The 20,058-nt window shown below is 36.0% G+C and overlaps 2 protein-coding genes across 6 annotated transcripts in view; one reads left to right on the top strand and one right to left on the bottom strand.

Moving 5' to 3' along the window:
- The window catches only part of SLF1 (SMC5-SMC6 complex localization factor 1), a 34,402-nt gene extending 16,283 nt beyond the window's left edge, over window positions 1-18,119 (bottom strand). The window contains exons 1-11 of one of the 5 annotated variants that reach the window (XM_071448653.1): window positions 17,869-18,119; window positions 16,970-17,083; window positions 16,741-16,816; window positions 14,239-14,482; window positions 12,038-12,200; window positions 8,931-9,062; window positions 7,478-7,531; window positions 3,776-3,934; window positions 3,046-3,212; window positions 1,669-1,806; window positions 831-996 (exon numbers count right to left, since the gene is read on the bottom strand). In XM_071448653.1, coding sequence (XP_071304754.1) covers window positions 831-996; window positions 1,669-1,806; window positions 3,046-3,212; window positions 3,776-3,934; window positions 7,478-7,531; window positions 8,931-9,062; window positions 12,038-12,200; window positions 14,239-14,482; window positions 16,741-16,816; window positions 16,970-17,083 — 1,413 coding nt within the window. In that variant the 5' untranslated portion in view covers window positions 17,869-18,119. Of the gene's footprint in view, window positions 1-830; window positions 997-1,668; window positions 1,807-3,045; window positions 3,213-3,775; window positions 3,935-7,477; window positions 7,532-8,930; window positions 9,063-12,037; window positions 12,201-14,238; window positions 14,483-16,740; window positions 16,817-16,969; window positions 17,084-17,200; window positions 17,350-17,386; window positions 17,406-17,564; window positions 17,722-17,868 lie in introns of those variants that run through there. The other 4 variants (XM_071448652.1, XM_071448655.1, XM_071448654.1 and 1 more) reach the window with 4 other exon arrangements.
- KIAA0825 (KIAA0825 ortholog) overlaps window positions 17,733-20,058 on the top strand; it is a 233,101-nt gene continuing 230,775 nt past the window's right edge. Inside the window, exon 1 of the mRNA XM_071448657.1 lies at window positions 17,733-17,828. The gene's annotated coding sequence lies outside the window, so the exon portion shown is untranslated. The remainder of the gene's footprint in view (window positions 17,829-20,058) is intronic.

Raw genomic sequence — 20,058 nt, 5'->3', positions numbered from 1 at the left:
TAGCATAATGAATAACTACTTGGTATTATATTGAAAGTGCTTTTTTGTCCCTGAAATACTTGATTTTCTATTGTTCTGTTACTGTATGGAAAAAGTGAATGGAGTACCTATTTATTCTGTGCTCTCACAATAATTTAAAAGAGAATGCAGAGACAGCAGTTAGGTTTTATTTTATGAGAGAATCTAGAAGCCAAAGATGTTTTACAAGGCCTCTTGCTTCTGAAAAGAAATAGACGGTATAGAGGACACTTAGTATCTTTCAGGTCAATGTCCTGCTGGTCAGCAGGTCACAAAATAGCAATTAAGTTGCTTCAATTCCATTTTTATTTTAAGTCCTAGGAAATACTCCAAATGAAACTAAAAGACTTAGGAAGAAAACCAGGGCATTCTATTACAGTAAAACAATGCATACCTAGCAAACAACAACAACAAAAAAAGTATTAATTTTTTTAGGTTTCTCTTTCAAATGTTTCTGAATCCTGTCACTGTAAAATAAGATAATCATTTCTTTCACTACACCATATTGTTTGAGAGAACAAGCTGGTGTCTGTAATAACTACAGTAATACCTGCTGGTAAGGGCATGTGAACATCTGAATGTGGCCAACAAGCTACTCAGGACTCGTTTCTTCTCTACATATCTATATAAGAAACTTATGGATCAATTCATTTCTTTAGTGGAGCAAAAACCAGCACGCTTCACAACAAAAGGCCGCTATAACAAGCAGCTGTTATACTTACATATAATTCCTCACAAAAGAATGAACAAAGGGACACCTTTAAAAATATATGTCAGTCTTCATTATTTTAAAGTATAAAATTCACACTCACATCATTTTTTCCACTTAATTCTCTATGGGAAAATATGACCCAATCTGCTAGAATATTTATGTGTTTGGTAAAAAGCACTGCGGTTCCACTTTCAGGCAAGAATGTCTTCAGAAGAACTGTCAGTGGCAAGGCTTGTTGATGCTGTGAATTCGTTCCTTCAACCAAACTGAAAAAAAACAAAGTGAAAAAAACCTAAAGCTTTATGCCACTTTGATTATTACAGTTACCAGACAGAAACCTTGTCTTCACTTAAAATACACACAAATTTGGCAATTTTTACCTATGGAAGGATCAGATAGAATTTCTGATGCAGTGTAAGTACAATGATGATGACTATTACTACTATTATTAGACTTGGGGAATTCTAATACTGTGCCACTATTTCCATAAAGTAAAGGCCACCATTTCTATAGAAATGCAAAGCAAAACCTAGACTTCTTTTATACTTCATAAACCAAAGAAAGGTAATAGTCTCCCTAAGATAATAGAGAGATAACAGTTATTGAATTTTTAAAAAAATCAAACATATACATCATTACATTCAAAATGCTACTTGTCTACCTTAAAGAATGAATAGCAAAGTACTGCAAATCTAGAAGTACCACCTTATGAGCAAAATTAAATGTGTCCTGGAATAACAAGCTGGAAAAAGAAAGATGTCTTAAAACATGATTATGAAAAAACCTATGAATTTACAATTAAACAACCTAAGAATTGAGAAATATAAATAGAATTGCTAAACTGCTTTCGAGAACAGTATCTTATCACAGATATATACAAATCAGGATACAAGCTGCTGTAAATAAAGAAGTGCATGTATTATTTCTATAAATCCCACCTTTTTGTCAGAAACTCTACTTCGCCTTTTACTAAATCAAAGAAAAACTTCAATAATGTTTTATGAACTATCCTCAGTTCATCTTCTGTCCCTGAAACTGTGACCGTATGACAAAATGTTTCACAATAAAGACAAGACCTGAAAAATAAAAAATTAAAAATTCCATTTGTATGACAGAAATAACAGATAATCTATTGACAAAAAAGTCAGCTTTGAATCCAGTCTGCTTTGACAAGGATATAGTTTGTCCCCAGTAACAGACAACATTTTAAAGCCTAATTTTCTAGTTTTAAAGCTTTTTTCAAAAGGAAAAAAAAAACCAACAACATGTTTGTGACTGAGCTTCTGTGTTCCAGATGAAGATTTTGTATTATAGTGTAAACAAAATAATTGGATTTCATTTTTCTGTTTCTACTTGAGATATTGTACAATTACTATATTAAACATAACTTATTTAAAATCCTTTAAATACAAGATAATTTTGGAGTATTTTGTAGACATGGTAACATCCTACAAACTTCTGTTCAGATAATAGTTCATACATACTACTTGACAGGACTACAGATTGCCAAACATGATGCAGATAATTCTGAAGTAACGTGCAAACATAATTTTTGTCTAGAATTTTGAGTACTAGAACCAGGTATACAACTCCTGGGTATTCCCATTCTCCAGGAAGTACTAAAAGACAAAATACTTCATTTAAAGACAAATTCTCTTTCATGTTCTTCAAAATATGCTTACAATCACACACATTCACACATCTGTAATCACAGTTGTATCAAAGTATTTAAATATCACTTGAAGTTTTATCACAACCACTCAAGAAGAGCTCTAGTTTCTTTTCCAAATGAAGAATTAACTTCTGTTGATGCAAATTACAAAAAATAAGTTCTCAAGATAAAGCAGAGACTAACTATCCAAATTTGTCTTTGTAGATGTAGACAAGATAAAATCAGACATCTTCAAAAAGATGGCGAAGGTTATGTTTAAAATCAAAATACAACATGAAACTTCACATTTGGTAAGACAAGCCTTGAGTTTGCTTTGTAACTGCAGATATATGTGTGTGTGTGTGTATGTTTATATGTATATACACAACAACAGCAAGAGTACACAGATTACTATACTATGTAAAGAGCATAAGAAATAATTTAAAAAAAACTAGTAAAGCTAAGAAAATGTACTTATTTTTCTTTCAAAAAATTTCATCTGCCTGTGATGTAATATGAAGTGAAATGACCAAATCTGTTAAAATTCTAGACTTGTTCTGTTGTAAAACAGCACTTCTTTGCAACAGAATGCCAACTCTCCTCTGCTGTCTTTGGGTTTGGAGTAACATAATATTGCATTTGGTACCTCATTAATCTTCCTTACCTTACAAGTCTCTCTATCAAGGACCATGTGCCTTTCTTACAGATAGGACACTGAAGAAGATCTAAATAATACTTCAACATCAATGGGGACTTCCAGGGAGGTTCACAATGAAGAGCAAGGTAAAAAACATGACAAAGTTTGGCAAAAAATATTGTATCCGTGTTTCCCTGTAAAAAATGAGAAAATAATATTGGCTCCAGACCAGCCAAGGATCTGTATCTATATTCACTAACAGTTAATTTATTTTCTTTAATCTTTACAATCTCAAGTGACCAAATTTAATCACTAATGTAACATGCAATTTAATGCACAACTCCAAGGAGAAAAATACATAGTTAAATTTAAAAAGACTAGGGAAGAGAAAAAGGAGAACTTGCTCTAGTGTGATATGCCAGTTGAATGCACCACTGTTTAGAGCAAACCTTGCTCTCAATCAATCTCTCTATTTGTAGCGTACCAGTATAGTGCTGTTTCTAAAAGTAACAAAAAATATTTCTGGCCAACCCTTCCACAATATTTAGAGCATTACATTCATTTGGCTTGCAAATAAATACTAATTTGAAAAAACCCTTTTTTAAATCCTTTCTTATTTTTACAGACACATTGATGAGCACAAAAAGAAGGGTGAATGGATCACTAAGAACTTCTAAATACTACGTCAGAAGCAAAGATCATAATACTTCCATTTATTTCTTTTATTTTTAATACTACTTTAGTCTTCATCTCTCACCAGTAGGACATATTCCAGAAGAGGATGAAGAAGTTGCACAGGAGGTGCACTGTACATTTGGCCTGCAGCAAGTTCTGTGACTACATCATGAAGTAAGTCCTCTTCCACTAGTCCTTGAAGTATAGACCAAGTGCCCCTGGACCAGTCAGTACTTTTAACCTAGAAATGAGATATCATTGTAAAAAAAGAAAAAAAAAAAAGAAAAAAAAAAGAAAAAAAAGAAAAAAAAGCTTAAATTAAAAAAACCCTTTAACCAACCAAGTTAAGTAACACAGGATATCCCTAATTAAAATGTTGGTATCCTGGTTCCTGACAGGAGACAGAATTTATTCTTGCAGTAGCCACAGGGGATGTGACTAAGACATAGAGGTTATTCTATACCACCTTACATCCCTGCCAGGGCAGGGGGAAAGGGACTCTTATTTCCAAGCAGAAGGGGTCCTTCCAGTCAAGAAGATCTTAATGGCACAGGACTTCCATCTTATACTCTGCCACTCATGACAGCAAAACTCTTAACAGCTTTCAGAGAACCAAGACAGATGCAATAGCTTCCATGAGATGCTGTATTTGCTCTGCAATTTCCCTGTTACTATCTGTACTTTCAGCTCTCCAAAGACCATGAATTAATGACACTAATGAGCTACTGAAGGTCTCAGTTACATTGCTATTTACATCTTTCCTCTAGTTCAGATTCAAGCAAAAGCTGATGCCCAAGCCAGTTGCAACTGTACTGCTGAGTGAAGCACAGCTTTCTTCTGCCAGGTAACTGTTCTTTTGAAATACAGCTTTTTTTGTCTGACCACACAGCCTGAGGCTCCAGTAAACTCAAATTTCTCCTAATTCTGAGATAAGAGGCACAGCTGAGAAAAGCAGGGTCAGACTGATTGGGCTGCTGGGAATTAAAGAGTTACATAAATTTATTGTTGCTTTAATCTCTGGTAACTTGTAGATTTTATGTCTCTGCCAAAAATCCTGTCTCCTAGTGTGCATTAATAGAATAGTTCAGATAGAATTGTTATAAGAGCATTGAGTCTAACTATTAACAGCACTACCAAGCCCACCACTAAACCCTGTCCTTAAGTGCCACTTGTACTCATCTTCTAAATCCCTTCAGGGATGATGACTCCATTACTGCTCTGGGAAGCCTTTTCCAGAGCTGGACAACCCTTTGCAGGGAGAAATTTTCCTACTATCTAATCTAAATATCTTACCAATTGTTTTAATATTAGATTATATTTCCAGTTGTCAATTTGAAGCCTAAAGAATATACTGCTATTAGATAGCTACCAAAAATGTTCCAGTAATAAGATAAAAAACACTAGGAGCTCTGTTAAAACATGAAAAAAATTCAGAAAGAAATTATAATCATGGTTAAATCACAGCTAAAATCTCAGTGAATGAACTCCACTTTAGCATTAGATATTTAGTGTCTTGCAAATGTCTCGTATCTCAGGTTCCTAATGTAAGCCATTGTTACATTAACAATAAATAAAGCTGCTCATGTAGACAATTTTCTTTTAATCAAGTCTTTGTGTATCTGGTGTTTGCAACTTACATTTATTTCAATTTTCTCATTCATATATTAACTATTAAAATCTCCACTAAAATTTCCTTTGGAAATAAAGGTTGCATTCATACTTTTGTAATGCTAATTACATGCAAACAGCACATGTAAAGAGCAATTGTGAACTGTTTAATGACAGTCAAAGAAGAACTTCTCTGCCACCTGTATTTAGGATGTAAGACTGTATATTGGGTGTGTACAAGCATGTTACCACTGACCTTCACCTGGTGATCACACCAGGATCCAGCTTTATATATTGTGATTGAAACTTTTATTTTCTGAAAATTCTGTACTAGAAGAAACAGTAGCATTGATGCATTATTTTAAAAATACACTGAAATAAAGATGTTTTGGGAAGACTGTGGTACATTTTGCATAGCATTCAAGTCAAAGAGAAACTAGAGACTGGTTCATCACATTTCTAAGAGGTAAAGAAGGATGATACAAAACTGAGGCAATAAACTTTTGTCAGTATCAGGAGACTTATTATTGAAGAGACTTAATACTCAATAAGCTGTCCAAGCTTCACTGGCTTGCACTCTGATGAGGAATCATAGTTTCTTGTGAAGCACTACTGGTACAATCATTAGCACTCTGAGCAGAAACAAATGAAATATGACAACTGCAAAATATGAAAACTGACAAAAGAGAAATAAGTATTTTTGGGATGATGATGGAACAGAACACTTAGCTGTGCTAAGCCTTCTTAGCAGATGCAAACTGATATGACAAAATACAATAGGCAGATCTAACATCTTCATTCAGTTTGTAGGTTTGATTTTACTTCCTTAGTATTATTGGATATGTTTACTGGAGCTGCTCCTAAAAGTCATAAATATACTTATGATAGAAGACACATATTATATAAAGGCTAGCAATGGATATTCCATAAAGCAATAAAAGTGACAGAACAGTAAGAGAAGTATTAGGCTTAAAATTTCCAAGAAAAAATGATATTATTCTTAAGAGTACAGAAAAACAATTTCAGCTTACATGTGTTAAGAGAGGTAATTTTTTGTGCAATTAATTGAATAAACTACACACTAATATTAAACTTCAATGCAAACCTCTTGCAGAACAGAAACACACAGCACTTTACAGATCAGTGATGGTGTTGGACCATGACAAAAGTAATTTATTCCTCATGGTTTAAAAATAAATTTTTTCTCCTTCCTTCCTTATTGTCAATAGAAAGAAATCACAAAAAGACTGGTTTTAAGTAACTATTTATGTAGAATGGCTCATGAAGATACCAGATCTTCAGTTACCAAGGAATACAGGAAGCTAACACATACTTTAAGTGTTTCCCTTTTTAACTTTTAAGGAACACAAGTTACCACATAAAATGCACTACTAGTAGCTCATGGCCACTGTATAAAATGCTTTTTGAGTACTAAAGAGGCAATGTTTCAACATTGTTTATAGATTTAGTCCTAGTATTATAGATAGACAAGGAAAAATTTTAAAAGTACTAATTTACTTCAGGTATTTATAATAAAGACTTAATAAAATCTATTGCTGACCTGTTTTACAGCATTTATTTGGCTTAATGGAAATAAAAAAATAGAGTACAGTACAAAAAAAGGAATTAAGTCAAAGCGACTATGAAAACAGGACTGGAAAACAAAGCATTCTACTTGCAATCTGTGCTTCAGCTGACTCTGGAATTTCACATGATGGAATACCAAACATGTGCTGAAAGAACAAGTACTGTTTCTTTTTACAGTGAGATAACCTCTAGCTAAAATCTGTCCCTACTAGAAAAAGCAGTGCTAAAAATTGTGTACACTCTCTCTTTATTTCACTGCATAAATACAGCGCTTGAGTAATATATGATGTTTAAAACACATTAGGACATCTTTGCTTTTTGACCTCCTAACATTAATAAGTAAGGTTTTCTTAACTAGCAGGATTAAGCAGTTCCTTTGTAATAACAGAGACAGTACTAAAAGTATCACAGGGACAAACAACATTCAAGACCAAATGATGCTCTTTAATGCAACAATAACTTTATCAGAGTTTTGGATAGCCAAAATCTAAAAATATTTTTGATAACTAATTTTGCTTAAAGTATGTTTGCCTAACTTCATAATAAAATTCCATATGCATAACATGCCCTATTTTTTAATAATTCTTACCTCTGGATTGCATTTGTTCAGCTGGTCTGTTTGCATAAGTCTGTGCTTAATAGTCTGTAAAACAGAATAAAGTCAAGCTGCACACTGGATAGCAGTCAACATATTCAATAAATAGTGTATGAAACTTCCCAAATGACAACTTCTGTTAAATGTAGTTCAAGCACAACCTAACATTTAGATTTGACTATTTAGATTTTTCATTTGGATGGGTAAATTATGAAATAGGGGATTAATGACTTAAAAGGAATTAAATATAGCCAAATTTTCCTTCCCATTTTCCCCTGCTATTGTCTCTTTGTTGTTATGCGATTGCTCTGTAAGGACAGTGTTCCTAGATTAGACATCAAAAAACTAAAAATTTTCAGTTTTTCTGTGGCAAAATGCCAATATGGATTCCTCTTGCATGCAAAAATATGGTCAGAGGTGCAAAAATGTATTACTATTATAGCCATATTTAGATATTGCATAGTATTAAAATGTTACTAAAACATGTTACTAAAATATCCTTAGGAGAGACTGTCTTTGAAGGGTTAATCCAGCGGCACACTGCTATATAATAGTTTGAACCAGAGCATTTGCTGCAGGTAAAATACATGAAAATGTATTTTTTAAATGTCTGGGGGGTATAGCCTTGGAAAAAATGTCACTTATAAAAGATGTAGCGTGTGATGATGATGCACAGATTTAACCAGCATGAGTCTTCTATTTGCAATCTTGTGTTTAAATATTGTGTGTACTTTTTTGAGGACTTAAAATTTTTAGTTCTTCCACTACTAAACTTACAATGTTTCATGTAAACAAGCTCCTACAAATATGCTTCGACACCATCATCTGCATTCGCTGTAGCTTACAGAGATAATATATCCTAACTGAAGGTATTCAGGTGCTTTCTCTTGACTTGAAATAGAGGTATTAACTCTATTTCAAATTACTACTAATGTAGCAATTTTATCAGGATTAGATCTGTGACAACAGAAAACCAAAGGAATGCATTAGCTCCACTTTTGACTTGTAATGAAAAACATTCATGTGAGTCAACAAAACACTGGCTCTACAATATGTTTTGAAAAGTGTCTTAGCATAAGTTAGCTAGATAACAGGAAAATCACAGAAAGACTGTAATTCAAAGATATCTTGTTGAACAGTATTTGCTACTATTTACCTCATCTATTACACCAAGGCTTTAAGTAGTACACTGCGTCTTCTACACATCCATGCCAATGAATTGCCATGACTAAGGTTTATTTTAACTACTGGTAGATGTAGTAAACATGGGATTATTAAATATTGCAGGTTAAAAAGCCTGTTAAAAGTTATGTCAAGTATCTACTTTATTAGCTCAATACTATAATGAAAGATAGAGGTTTTTAATATAGTTCATGGAATATAAAAATATAAAATTGTATGCATATAAAATATATAATGCTATAACAAAGTATCAACTGTTACTTACCGCAGTAAAATACATATGTTTTATAATAACATTTTTCATTTCACCAAGTTGCATTTTAGACGTGACTTGGTCTGTTTCTTGTGCAGCCAGGAAATGGTTCATCTTTGTATCTTCGGGATTTTGTATTTCATTCTGCAGAGCAAAAAAAATAATACTTTGTTTCAAAGCTAATGGTCAAACCAACTTTTATGTGCTAGGTCCTTCTATATATTGTACTGCAAACTGTATGTACCTTTGTATGTTTATGTCATCATATCATATGTCAAATAAAGAGCTGCTGGTTTGGAAACAAACCACTGTTGTTGTACAAAGTTACAACACAGGAATTATCAAGGTGAGCTTCCTCATATTTATTTTTCCTAACTGACTTCGGGTAAAGTCACAATCTCTGTGGCTGAAACAAGGACTATTTCTCCATAACAGATTCTCTCTCAGAACTTTTCAGAAGCTAAAACCAGAGCTCACACATTTTCAACTGGTTCAAAATGTAGTAAAGATTTTATAAGGCATTTCTTCTTCAATTTGTCTTTTCATATAATAGACCACTACAATGAAATCTTTTCAGTTCTTGCCTATAAACTTGAAACAAATTAGTAATTTAAAATGTAATAGGTTTTACTGTCTTTTCTTTCTTTGATATTTCTGTCTGTTTGTATAGTAATTAATTCTCTTGAGTCCACCTATCATTTTCAGCCACTTCTTCAGCACAGGCAATGAAGAAGCATTTATCAAATTTCTCTCAATTTGGTTACTCTCAGTAACACCACAAAATAACTTTGGCTTGAAAAAAATAACTATACAAAATATTTTGAATTTACTTAATGGGTTGAGAACATACATTTCAGTAAGAGTTTCAATGCATGCTTTTCATCAAAGATACATACACATGTTAAAAATAAAACACCATGTTTGTTTAAGGTAAATAAACAAAACCAGACTCCTCCTGCAGTGTGATGAGTTAAGAATCATGAGATAGACACAAGTAAATTATTTCCTTGGCCATTTCTTATTGTGAGCAGGTGTGGAAGGTTTGGTGTAACATGCCTAATAATTCAAACACTTCATTTTCATGGGTGAGTCGAGTCTGGGACATAACAGTAAAGAAAAAACACAGTAGTGCGTGCAATGATAAGGTGCAAGAAGTTTATAATACCATGTTTCAAGAAAAAAGTTTCAAAAGTTACATGCCTCATCCTATTTTCAGATTTTCCCTTAAATGTATTGTTCAATACAAACATATTTGGCACATGCATAACGTATCTCTAAACAAATATTAAGAACAAGAACTTCTTGCACATTTCAAAAGAAAATGAAGTATTTTTTGTAACTAGAATAGAGTTCCAAATAGCTTTTGATGAGCATGGAAAACTGAACTCTGATGCATTAACTAGGCTTTACTTCTTATGGCCCTTCATGCATGTTAGTTTCAATATGCTCATTAAAACACTTATATTCAAACAATTTATTGGTACAATCTTGGCAAAAAATTAGAAACTCCAGCATGCATCCAAAAAAGCTTTTAAAGTCACTGTTTATTTATGAGACTAGCTTCCTAAAAAAAAAAAATCATGCATTTTAATACCCTGAATCAATGAATTTGATGCCTTATAATATCATATAACCAATGACAATCTCACACAGTATTTTAACACTAGATTTACAAGGTTAAGATAATAAGAACAGATACTGAAATATAAACATGAAGAAAAGACTTAGTTAAAAAAAAAAATCACACCAAAAATACTCTGAACATCAGTGGAGTTTCAGTTGCCCTGAAAAAAATATAATGTTATTTTGCTAAATCCATCATCTAGACATATATATGTATGTTTAGGGAAGGAATGAGATTTATATTTGCTAGAAGTAGCAGTCAGATAGCATGACTATAAATTTATGAAGTTGGAACAATCTAATGAATAATATGCCAAGTACTTCTGGGACAAAGAGAAAAGAGCATGTCCCTAACATTCTTTGATAAAGCTTAATATATCTGGACAAGGGCTGTGATTTGATTGCCTATGTTTTATTTTTTTCCTTTTAAGAGACTAGGAGCCTTGGCAGTTTCCTGAGTTCTTCGGATTCACTTAAACACAAAGCTAATGTTCTCTTGGTCTCTGAAGTGAGTTCCTTTAATGAAATCTAAGCAAAAAAAGATATGTGCAAGCTAATGGATTCATTAAGATGGAAAGTTGTTATCTCACTTGGGAGGAATTCAAGATGCATAGCAACAAACACGTGATTTTGATAGAGATCAATAAAAGATGACATAGCCATAAGGCTTTTACATTAATTCATCTATGAAAATGTTCATCTTAGCTGAAAGGTTTAAATGAGAGCAACTTCCCTGAAAAAGTTTCATTAAGAGAGTAAGCATAGAGTAAGAGCCCACATTGATGTGTTTTATTCAGAATGTAAACATTAAGACCTTCCAACCTTCTCACCCTTCTGTAATACCTTTACTACAAAGAGCTAAGTGCTTTGATCAGAAGAGCCCAAAGAATTTACAAATGGCAACACACACAGTTTTAGCTCCTACTTGCTTATAAAGGTAGTAGTTTCAATTAGCAGTTGATTAAAGTCACCCCAGAGTCTGAGAACTAAATGAATATTCTGAAGCCTTCGAACAGTTACAGACCAAAAAACTAATAATTTCTGAGCAGTGCATCTGAGCAGTGGTAAGCAAACAAGTATGAAATATGGGGCATCTCTCTTAAGGGAAACAGTAAAACAAAATTCTGGTTCTAGTGAATTCTGCACTAGTACAGGACCATGTCCATATGGCATATGGAGACTCTGCAGCCTCTTCAGACAACCTGTTACAGCGTTCCATCAACCTCACAGCAAGAAAACCCAAGTGGTTCCTGACTTTCCATTTGTACTCAATTTCCTGTAACTGGGCACCACAGACAACCACCTACCTGTCTATTATGCATCCTCTCTTCAGGTATTTGTATATATTCATGAGCCTTTCTATCTTTTGGATACATGGTCTCAGAATCAGAAAGTTGTCTTAATTTAATCAAATCACAAAACACTCTGGCCAATTATATTCCCCTCCATTATTAACACTGCATTATTTACAGTAATCAATAATTTAGTTTACTTACTTGTAAAAGGTAATGTCCTATATATTGCAAAGGGTAGTGTTGAGCTTCAGACAGACACTTTTTATTTTGTAAAGGAGAAATTTTACCACTGATGAATACATGAGTTATATTGTGCTCTGCATTTTCAGATGAACATATGGTTGCCTTTCCAGCTTTAAGAACTCTAAATAAACATATTTAGAAAGATGTATTTACTATATTATATTAACACTGCCTAAAGCTACAATAACATTCACAAAATATACAGGCATGCAAGTGCAACTGAATAAGGCTTCTAGATATATGGCACAGCACAAACTTCATTAGAAAAATAAAAGGGCACTTAATAGTCTTTGGAAAATTAAAGAACCCACTTAACAAAATAGTCTCTTCAAAATTTAACAATAGTTATTAAAATAAATTTACACCTCCAATATGTCTGATAGAAAGTTTCACCTCTGTACCTTTCCAAGTATCAAATTCGATGACAGCAATTATAATTTATTGCATTATCTATCCCAAAATAATGATCTTTTGGTTAAGTTTTCCTATAAATTAAGCAGTTAACAAAAACTGTCAGACTCCTTTTCTGAAATGTAGTATGATATTTTTGTAACAGAAATATACATTTGCAGCATTAGTGCTGTCCAGTATCATAAAAGTATCGCATATAGAAAAGAGATGTGCTTGTCTTTGGGGCACCATCACGTGTAACAGTTTCCCCAGGGACAATTTCCAGACCTGTTAAGCTACAAGTGCTCCTATCTTTTAGAAAAAATGCCAGACAAAAGAAAAGGGGAAAAAATAAGATTTAAGGACATTCTGGATATAGGTTTTATTTTTCATAATCCAGATATATAAAAAGAAAAGGGTGCTAGTCTTACACACTTACCCATCCAACAGCTAGGCACTAAAGGCAGGAAGAGCATAGAAAGGGGATAAAAGGCACAGTGTTGTTAAATATTAGAAAAAACCCAGACTTTCTCCAAAGCTATAGTGTCCTTTATTACTGAAAGCAGTACCTGCTGAAGCCAAAAAATATCTACCTGTCACTGTTTTATGACTGACTAAAAATTGAGTGCATGGGAAACAGTCTGTAAAAAAACATATTTCACAAAACTTGATCATCTGTCTTACTGATGCTGTTCCTGATAAAGGTTGTTTCTATTGCACAAAATAGAAACAGACATTGTGCAAGACATCATTTCAACAGTGTTATCACGAACATCTACATAAGCAGTTTTTATGGAAAAAGAAGCAGCATTTTCACAAGTGTAGCAGGACATAGTAAATCCTCCCACTCCGCCAAAAAGCAACATACTTAAAATATTTTCAGTCGGCAAAATCAGAAGATAACAACTTCAACTGCCCCTCACTTTGTCTTTATGAAGTACAGACAGACAGATAGTCTGTGATATAGCATCCAGCCCTGGACTATGATCCAACAAACTGCAATTCCCTTCTTGACTGTGGATCGGTGGCACGCTCAAACCTGAGCAGTCCTAACTAACTGGGATCTCAATAGAAAGCTGGACAGTATCTGAATGAATGGAAAGCTCTGAAACTGTCAGATGTTCCTTTTACTGTACCAGACACAAATAGGATTTAAATATGCACTGATTTAAATTCAGGTGTAGAATTTAAAGTAATGAAACCAAATGTGTAGGAAGAGTACAGAAAAGAAACATTTGTTCTTAGCATTCTTGCACTTTGGTTTTCCTTATCTTTCTTTTTTTCCTTCTTTCTTTTTCTACTTCTCTAAACTCACTTTCTAAACTATCTGTATTTATCATAAATCAGAATCATCTGTCTTAAAACAAATTACATCTTCAGAACTAGAAGAATCTATTACATAAATGTGACACAAACACTCATCAGGTCAGTAGCAGTGGTGCCCAGATCCATGAGACAGAGTCAGGTCGACTAGTCAAGTGAAATAAAGTATACAGTTCCAGGTACTATTTGAATATAACACACACACACAAAATAAAAACCGTACATCTGTGTATCTTGCCTCATGAAGGAAGTTTTTGTTAGCAGCTTACTTGATAAAAACCGTATGCATGTTATTTTTAACACTATACTAAAAGAAGGCAAGAAAAGCAGTGATGCTACAGATTTAAAGTCATTATAAAAGTATGGAAATACAGTAATGAAAATAATTCAGAGTTTGGATAGCTGGAGGTTGTTATGGACCAAATTAACTGGGATGGAACTCCTACCTTCTAATACATGCCATTCGTTTATCACCTCTCTTAATAAGGAGGACAACTTTCCATCTGTGGAAGGCCCCTGGAGCACTAGAGTTTGTCAGTTCTTCACGCCATCTTTTAGGTGCAGATTGCATTTGAGGTGAATAATGGGTGTCTCTTTCAATTTCATATCCCCATTCGTACGTTGTTTCATCAAGCCATCTGCCACTTTCAGCACTATTAATTATGTACTCCTTAGTTAGTACCCACTTTCCTAAAAAGAAAATGAACTGTCAACCACAAAAGATTTTTTGTGGAGACAAATGGCAATCAACTGAAGAATTAATATAAAATTAACTTAAAAATTTCTTGTGCAAATAAAAGATGAAATTATAAGTACCATTTAAAAAACTTCTTCCTATTACAAGAGTCCTCCACTTCAGACTCCAGAATCAAAAATCTCACAATGCCTCTGAAAATGATCACTTTGTTTTCTTTTAATGATTAAGTGTCTTTTTTTCCTTCCTAGATGAAATACTTTTCTATCTCTTCAAAAATATCAAATACATTTTCTCAGCTTCCCAGATTTTGTTCTTAGGACTTTCACAGAACCTTGGTAAGTCCTTTATTTTTAATACCATTTGACACTTCTACAAATGTACTTAATGAAGAAATATTTTACTACCTATGATTTAAAGGAACTAGACATTTAACATGTAAGCTCTTTCTATTATATATTCTTAATATTACTTGCACTGCTAATGTAGTGAATATCAATATTCGGGGGACACAGTTTTAGACTTTTTTCTTTCCCCTTTCTTCTTTTCACATCCTTTTCTCTCATCCCTTGGCTCCACCTCCTCCGCCTCTCCTCTTTCATCTTCCACATGTATGCTTTTGATATAGTATGTAACGATCTTCCCCTTTTCTCTGTCTCTCTCTCTTCTTACAGGTTCAGGTCAAGAGCACTGGTTAGTACCCTGCTCCTGTATTGAAACACTACCTACAGAAGACACTGTAAGAGAAATTGACTTGAATTGTGTGAACCTAATTGGTTTCACAGAACAGCAGGGTTGACTGACAAAATGTCTCAGTGCAGGAGCACAGATGGCACTTCTACAAAACCTAGTATAGGTACCAGTGGATTTATGACTGGAAAAGGTATGCTGTGCATGACCTGGATGTTAAAACCACTTTCATGCGAAGTTTCCATCCCAAAACTTCTGTCAGGTAGAAAGTACATGACAAGTGGTATCCTTGACAGTATTTCTGGTGAACTCTATGGAGTTCTAAATGTGTTTAAACATGATCTTTCTTCACTACCTGGAAAACAACACAGTAGGAGTGAAGACACTGTCTCTGCTGTCACGAATAAGAGCAGTGACTATGCACAATTAACACCTCTTCTGAATTAAGAAGAATTAGATGGTATTGGGAAAGATTTGCATGTATCAAAGCATGATAGAGTTTTGCATCACCATGAGGACACTACACGTACCATTTCCACCCTGTTCAAGAAAATATCTTCAAATTTTAAACTCCAAAAAGTAAGAAAACATTAACTCAGAGGTTTAAAAGTGCTAAAATGAAGTGCTGTGCCAGAAACTTAGATGCATTTTCATATTTTTTCCCCTCTTGGAAACTTTTGGTCTATTTAATTTTTGGTAAGATTGCAATCAGAATTTTATTTTAGTACAAAGAGAAATACGCACATTCATATATATATATATATATATATATACGTATATATATATGGAAATCAAGGAATTTACATATACCTTTAAACCCAAATATCTGTTTAGTCATTTGTCTATTATCTCTTAATTTAAGATTATCCATCCTACTAACTGCTTTAACACTTTAGAGTAATATGATACAGGAAAAATAAATATCATGCTTAAAAATGGTATTGTGATATCTCATAACTACAAGATACTCAAACTGCATTACAGAATTCTGACAGGTGATCAGTCTATAAAAAATCTTAAAATACAGAGTTTTCATTCTAAAAACATTTTAGTTGCTAATGCATGGGATTTCAGCACCAGACCATAGTTAAAGAGGAAAGACCAGTAGCTTCTGTCAGAATGGCAACAGCCTGGAATTTTCTTTTGCTGCATAAACAAGAACTTACAGTGACCTTTGCCAGTGAATGTTCCATGTGAATTTATCGTCAAAAATCCAAGCTGACTACAGGTGTTCATACTCCCTCTGCCCTCTTTTAAGCATGCAAATAATTTGAGCATGACTTCATTATGTAACATATAACAAAGTGTTCTGTTTGGGAACAGATGCAGATCCAACAAAGGGAAATAGCAGGTATATCATTTAGGGAAAAAAATAAAAAAGTGGACTTCATTGTAACTTAAACATAATACTATGTTAAAAATCAAGGTTAACGGAACAAGAAGAATGAAGGTTTGTAAGACAGTTCATATACAAAATTAAAACAGGTAACTAAAACCCTTTTAAGGGTCCTTTCCAGACTTATGCTGTGATGCTATGAAATTAAACAGCAAATCGTTTACTCACCAGCAGCGCAGGCAGCTAAGACCTTTTCACTCTTGCACAGCTTTTTTGCTATAAGATGTGTACAGTTTCTGTATTTCTAACAAAACAAAACAACACACTTTGTATCACTGGAAACTTTAAAACTCTTTCTCTATTTATACATAACTAACCTATTGCACAGTCCTTTCTTCTAAGACTGCATTTTTACTTCCAATTCTAATTCTCTTTGCTGTATTATAATGAACAATACCTTACTCTCTACAAAAACACAGTTCAGCTTGGACAGGCATTTGAGCAGTGCCTTCTTCTCTTGTTTTTTAAATCCAGTTATTTGTATTATCCTTTTCTGGCTGCAACTTGCCATCTGTTGAAAGAAGAATGAAAAGGACACATTAATACACAAAATACACACCATGGGAAGTTGCTTGCAAGGCCTGACTAGTGTTTTCTACTTCTTTTCCAATAAAATAGGAAAACACACCAAAAGGAATGAATGCTGGTACCCCACATTTTAAGCTCTTACTGCCTGCCACAGCAAAGACACCTCACAGGCGATAACGGAGCAGCCTGAGAAGGAACCCCAAACTGCAGCCTGCAGTGGGCCGAGCCCGCCAGGTCTGGCATCTTGGCTCTGCACCCAAATGCCCGGAGGCTCAGGCCTTCGAACCCCTGCTCCGCTGTCGGCAGTGCGGTGCAGCCTCCCATCGCCCCACGGAGGAAGGAGCCCCGCCGCCGCCGTCACAGGCACACGCCGCCGAGGAGCGGCAGGCTGGCGGCGGTCCCACTCCGGAGGTGACGAGCGAGGGGCCCTGGCTGCGGCGGAGAGCCCTCCAGCGCTCACGTACGGAGGCCACGGGAGCGAGCGCTGTGCCGGCGCCGGAGCTGACGCTGCCTCGGTCCGGTCCGGTCCGGTCCGGTCCGATCCGATCCGGTTCAGTCCGATCCGGTTCAGTCCGTCTCGGTGCCCGCCAGGCGCCGCAGCCCGGCAAGTTCCCGCCTTCCCACGCCCCGCCCCCGGATGTGGCGGAGCGGCCGTTCCGGGACGTTGTTACTGACGCTCCGTGGTCGCCGGGGCCGCCGGCGCGGAGCCGCGGGGGGATCCCGGCTGGGTAAGTGGCCCCGCTGGGGCTGCCCTTCCCCTCAGCTTACCCTGCGGCCGGGCTTTGACGCCGAGCGGGACAGGGCTGGGCTCCGCTGCGGCCGCCCGCGGAGCAGCGGCGTTCCTCGCGGCCGCCTTCGCTCCCGTGCGGCACGGCAGGCCGCTGCGCAGCCCCCGAGCTCCTCGGGGTCCGAGACGCTGGTGGGCGCTGGCACCTGCCGCGGGAAGGCGGCGCCGAAATCCGTCTGAGGCGGTCCCGGCGTCGTGGCGCTCCAGGCGCGGCTTCAGCAAGGAGCGGGAAGGGGCGGTCCTCCGTCCGACGGAGAGGAGGGGGCCCTGCCAGGCGCAGGGAGGCGGGGGCGGGCTGAGAAACGCTCTGACTTCTCCCGGAGCCTGGAAATCACCGTGGCTGTGGCTCGGCGGAACTGAAATTGTGGGAGGCGGTCTGGCAGGGGGGTGTGTCGGTCTATACGCAAGCTGAAGTGTGTTGCCTTTGGAACAGGCTGGCTGTAAGAATCAGAAGAGGGACCAGAGATTTATTACCCTCAGAACCATTTTCTCAGTATCTCGGAGAAACATTTCAAAGTTTCAAAGCCACATGATTCATGACACTCGTAGGGCAGGTAAGAAGGTAGTGCTACAGCCAGATAATCAAGGCACGTGTTTTTGGGAAGGGCTTTCTGCCCTGTTCATGAAGGGAAAGCTTTCCTGGCCCCCTGATCAAATTGGTGCAACGTTTTGGTTACGAGAGTCAAGGCTTGATTTTTTTTTTCAGTTACAAAGCAATCAAAAGACATCAAATAATATTCATCTTGTACTTCAGGCACTCAGTGTAGCATTCAGAAATGTAGAAATGCCAAGATTTGCTGTTCATAAAACTTTTTTTCGATGTCCCACTCCTTATTTTGGTCCCTTCTGTATTTGAGAGATGACTTTTGACTATTTCTCTCTCATGCAATGAACTGAACAGATATTGCACAAGAACTCTGTTGATGCTTCCTAGCAAATAGAGGTAGCTTTGTAGAACACTTTTATTTGTTTTTTCTATAGTTTGAGAGTAGAATGCATGCATTCAAGAAAAAAGATTAAAAAAAGATTGTTGAAATACCTCTTTAGAGAACTGAATTGTGGTCAAGTCACCCTGTACTCACTGAGGTATTTCAGATACTCTTTCATATTTAAGACCTGTAAATTGAGATGTGTACCAGAAAACTCACAAGTGCTGAGTTTTTGTCACTGCAGCTTAGATCAATCGAAGTAATGCTTTGAGCTCGCCACTGCTATAAAACATAAGTATCTTTCAAAAACCAAAATCACTTAGATGCAGACATCTAAAATTTGGCAGCAGATTGGACACTTGGTTTAAATCTGAGTTTCCCAGAATATCAAAACAGAAAAACAGTGCTTCCGGGCCACAGATGACTCTTGTCTTGCTGTTTAAAAAGTACTCTGGTACCCTTAATGCTTACTGAAGCTTTTCCTATCTCTTGTTTTCTTAGCATTGCAGTTATTTTTTTGCATGAAGAAGTAACCATCAACAAACTTTGTCACTACTCTTTCTGCAAAAATGACAGTGAAAAAAATCTTAAATATTTAGAGTTAATATTTGGACTACAGTTATTGTTTCCACTTGTCTATTGACAATGAAGATTTCTATTTTGTACCTGTTGCACCTTTATACTTTTACTATTGATTTATCAGGACTGTAAAGGACTGTCAGGATCGTATTGATTTTAATTCTCATAAACTTTTACTTTATTTTAAACAGTTTAATTCTTACTAACTAGGACTAGCTACTATTCATTACTTGACTGATAACTAACAGCAGTTTTATGTCACAGGATTCTTAACGGGCTGGAGAAGTCTTCAGCATATGATAGTCTAAACAAACTCCTAGTGAGCAAAGCTGTGAAGCTCTGTCAGGGAAGACTTAGGTTAGATTCATGTTCTTCACCCAGAGGGTGATTGTGCACTGGAACAGGCTTCCCAGGGAAGTGGTCACAGTCCCAGGCCTGCAGAATTCAACAAGTGCTTGGCAACGCTCTCAGGCAGATGGCGTGACTCTTGGGGTGTCATGTGCAGGCCCAAGAGTTTTACTTTGATGATGATTGTGGTCCCTTCCAACTCAGGATATTCTTGATTCAATCATTCATACTTATATGATGACCATTTCTTACCTTTAAGAATTAACTTCTTTTTCCCCATGTCTCTGGCACATAAAATAGTGTGGAATCAAAATA

Source organism: Agelaius tricolor, unplaced genomic scaffold, assembly GCF_023055355.1.
Source record: "Agelaius tricolor isolate 1412-34295 unplaced genomic scaffold, bAgeTri1.0.p SCAF_27, whole genome shotgun sequence".
Classification (NCBI taxonomy): Eukaryota; Metazoa; Chordata; class Aves; order Passeriformes; family Icteridae; genus Agelaius; species Agelaius tricolor.
This window is presented reverse-complemented; position numbering and strand designations above follow the sequence as displayed.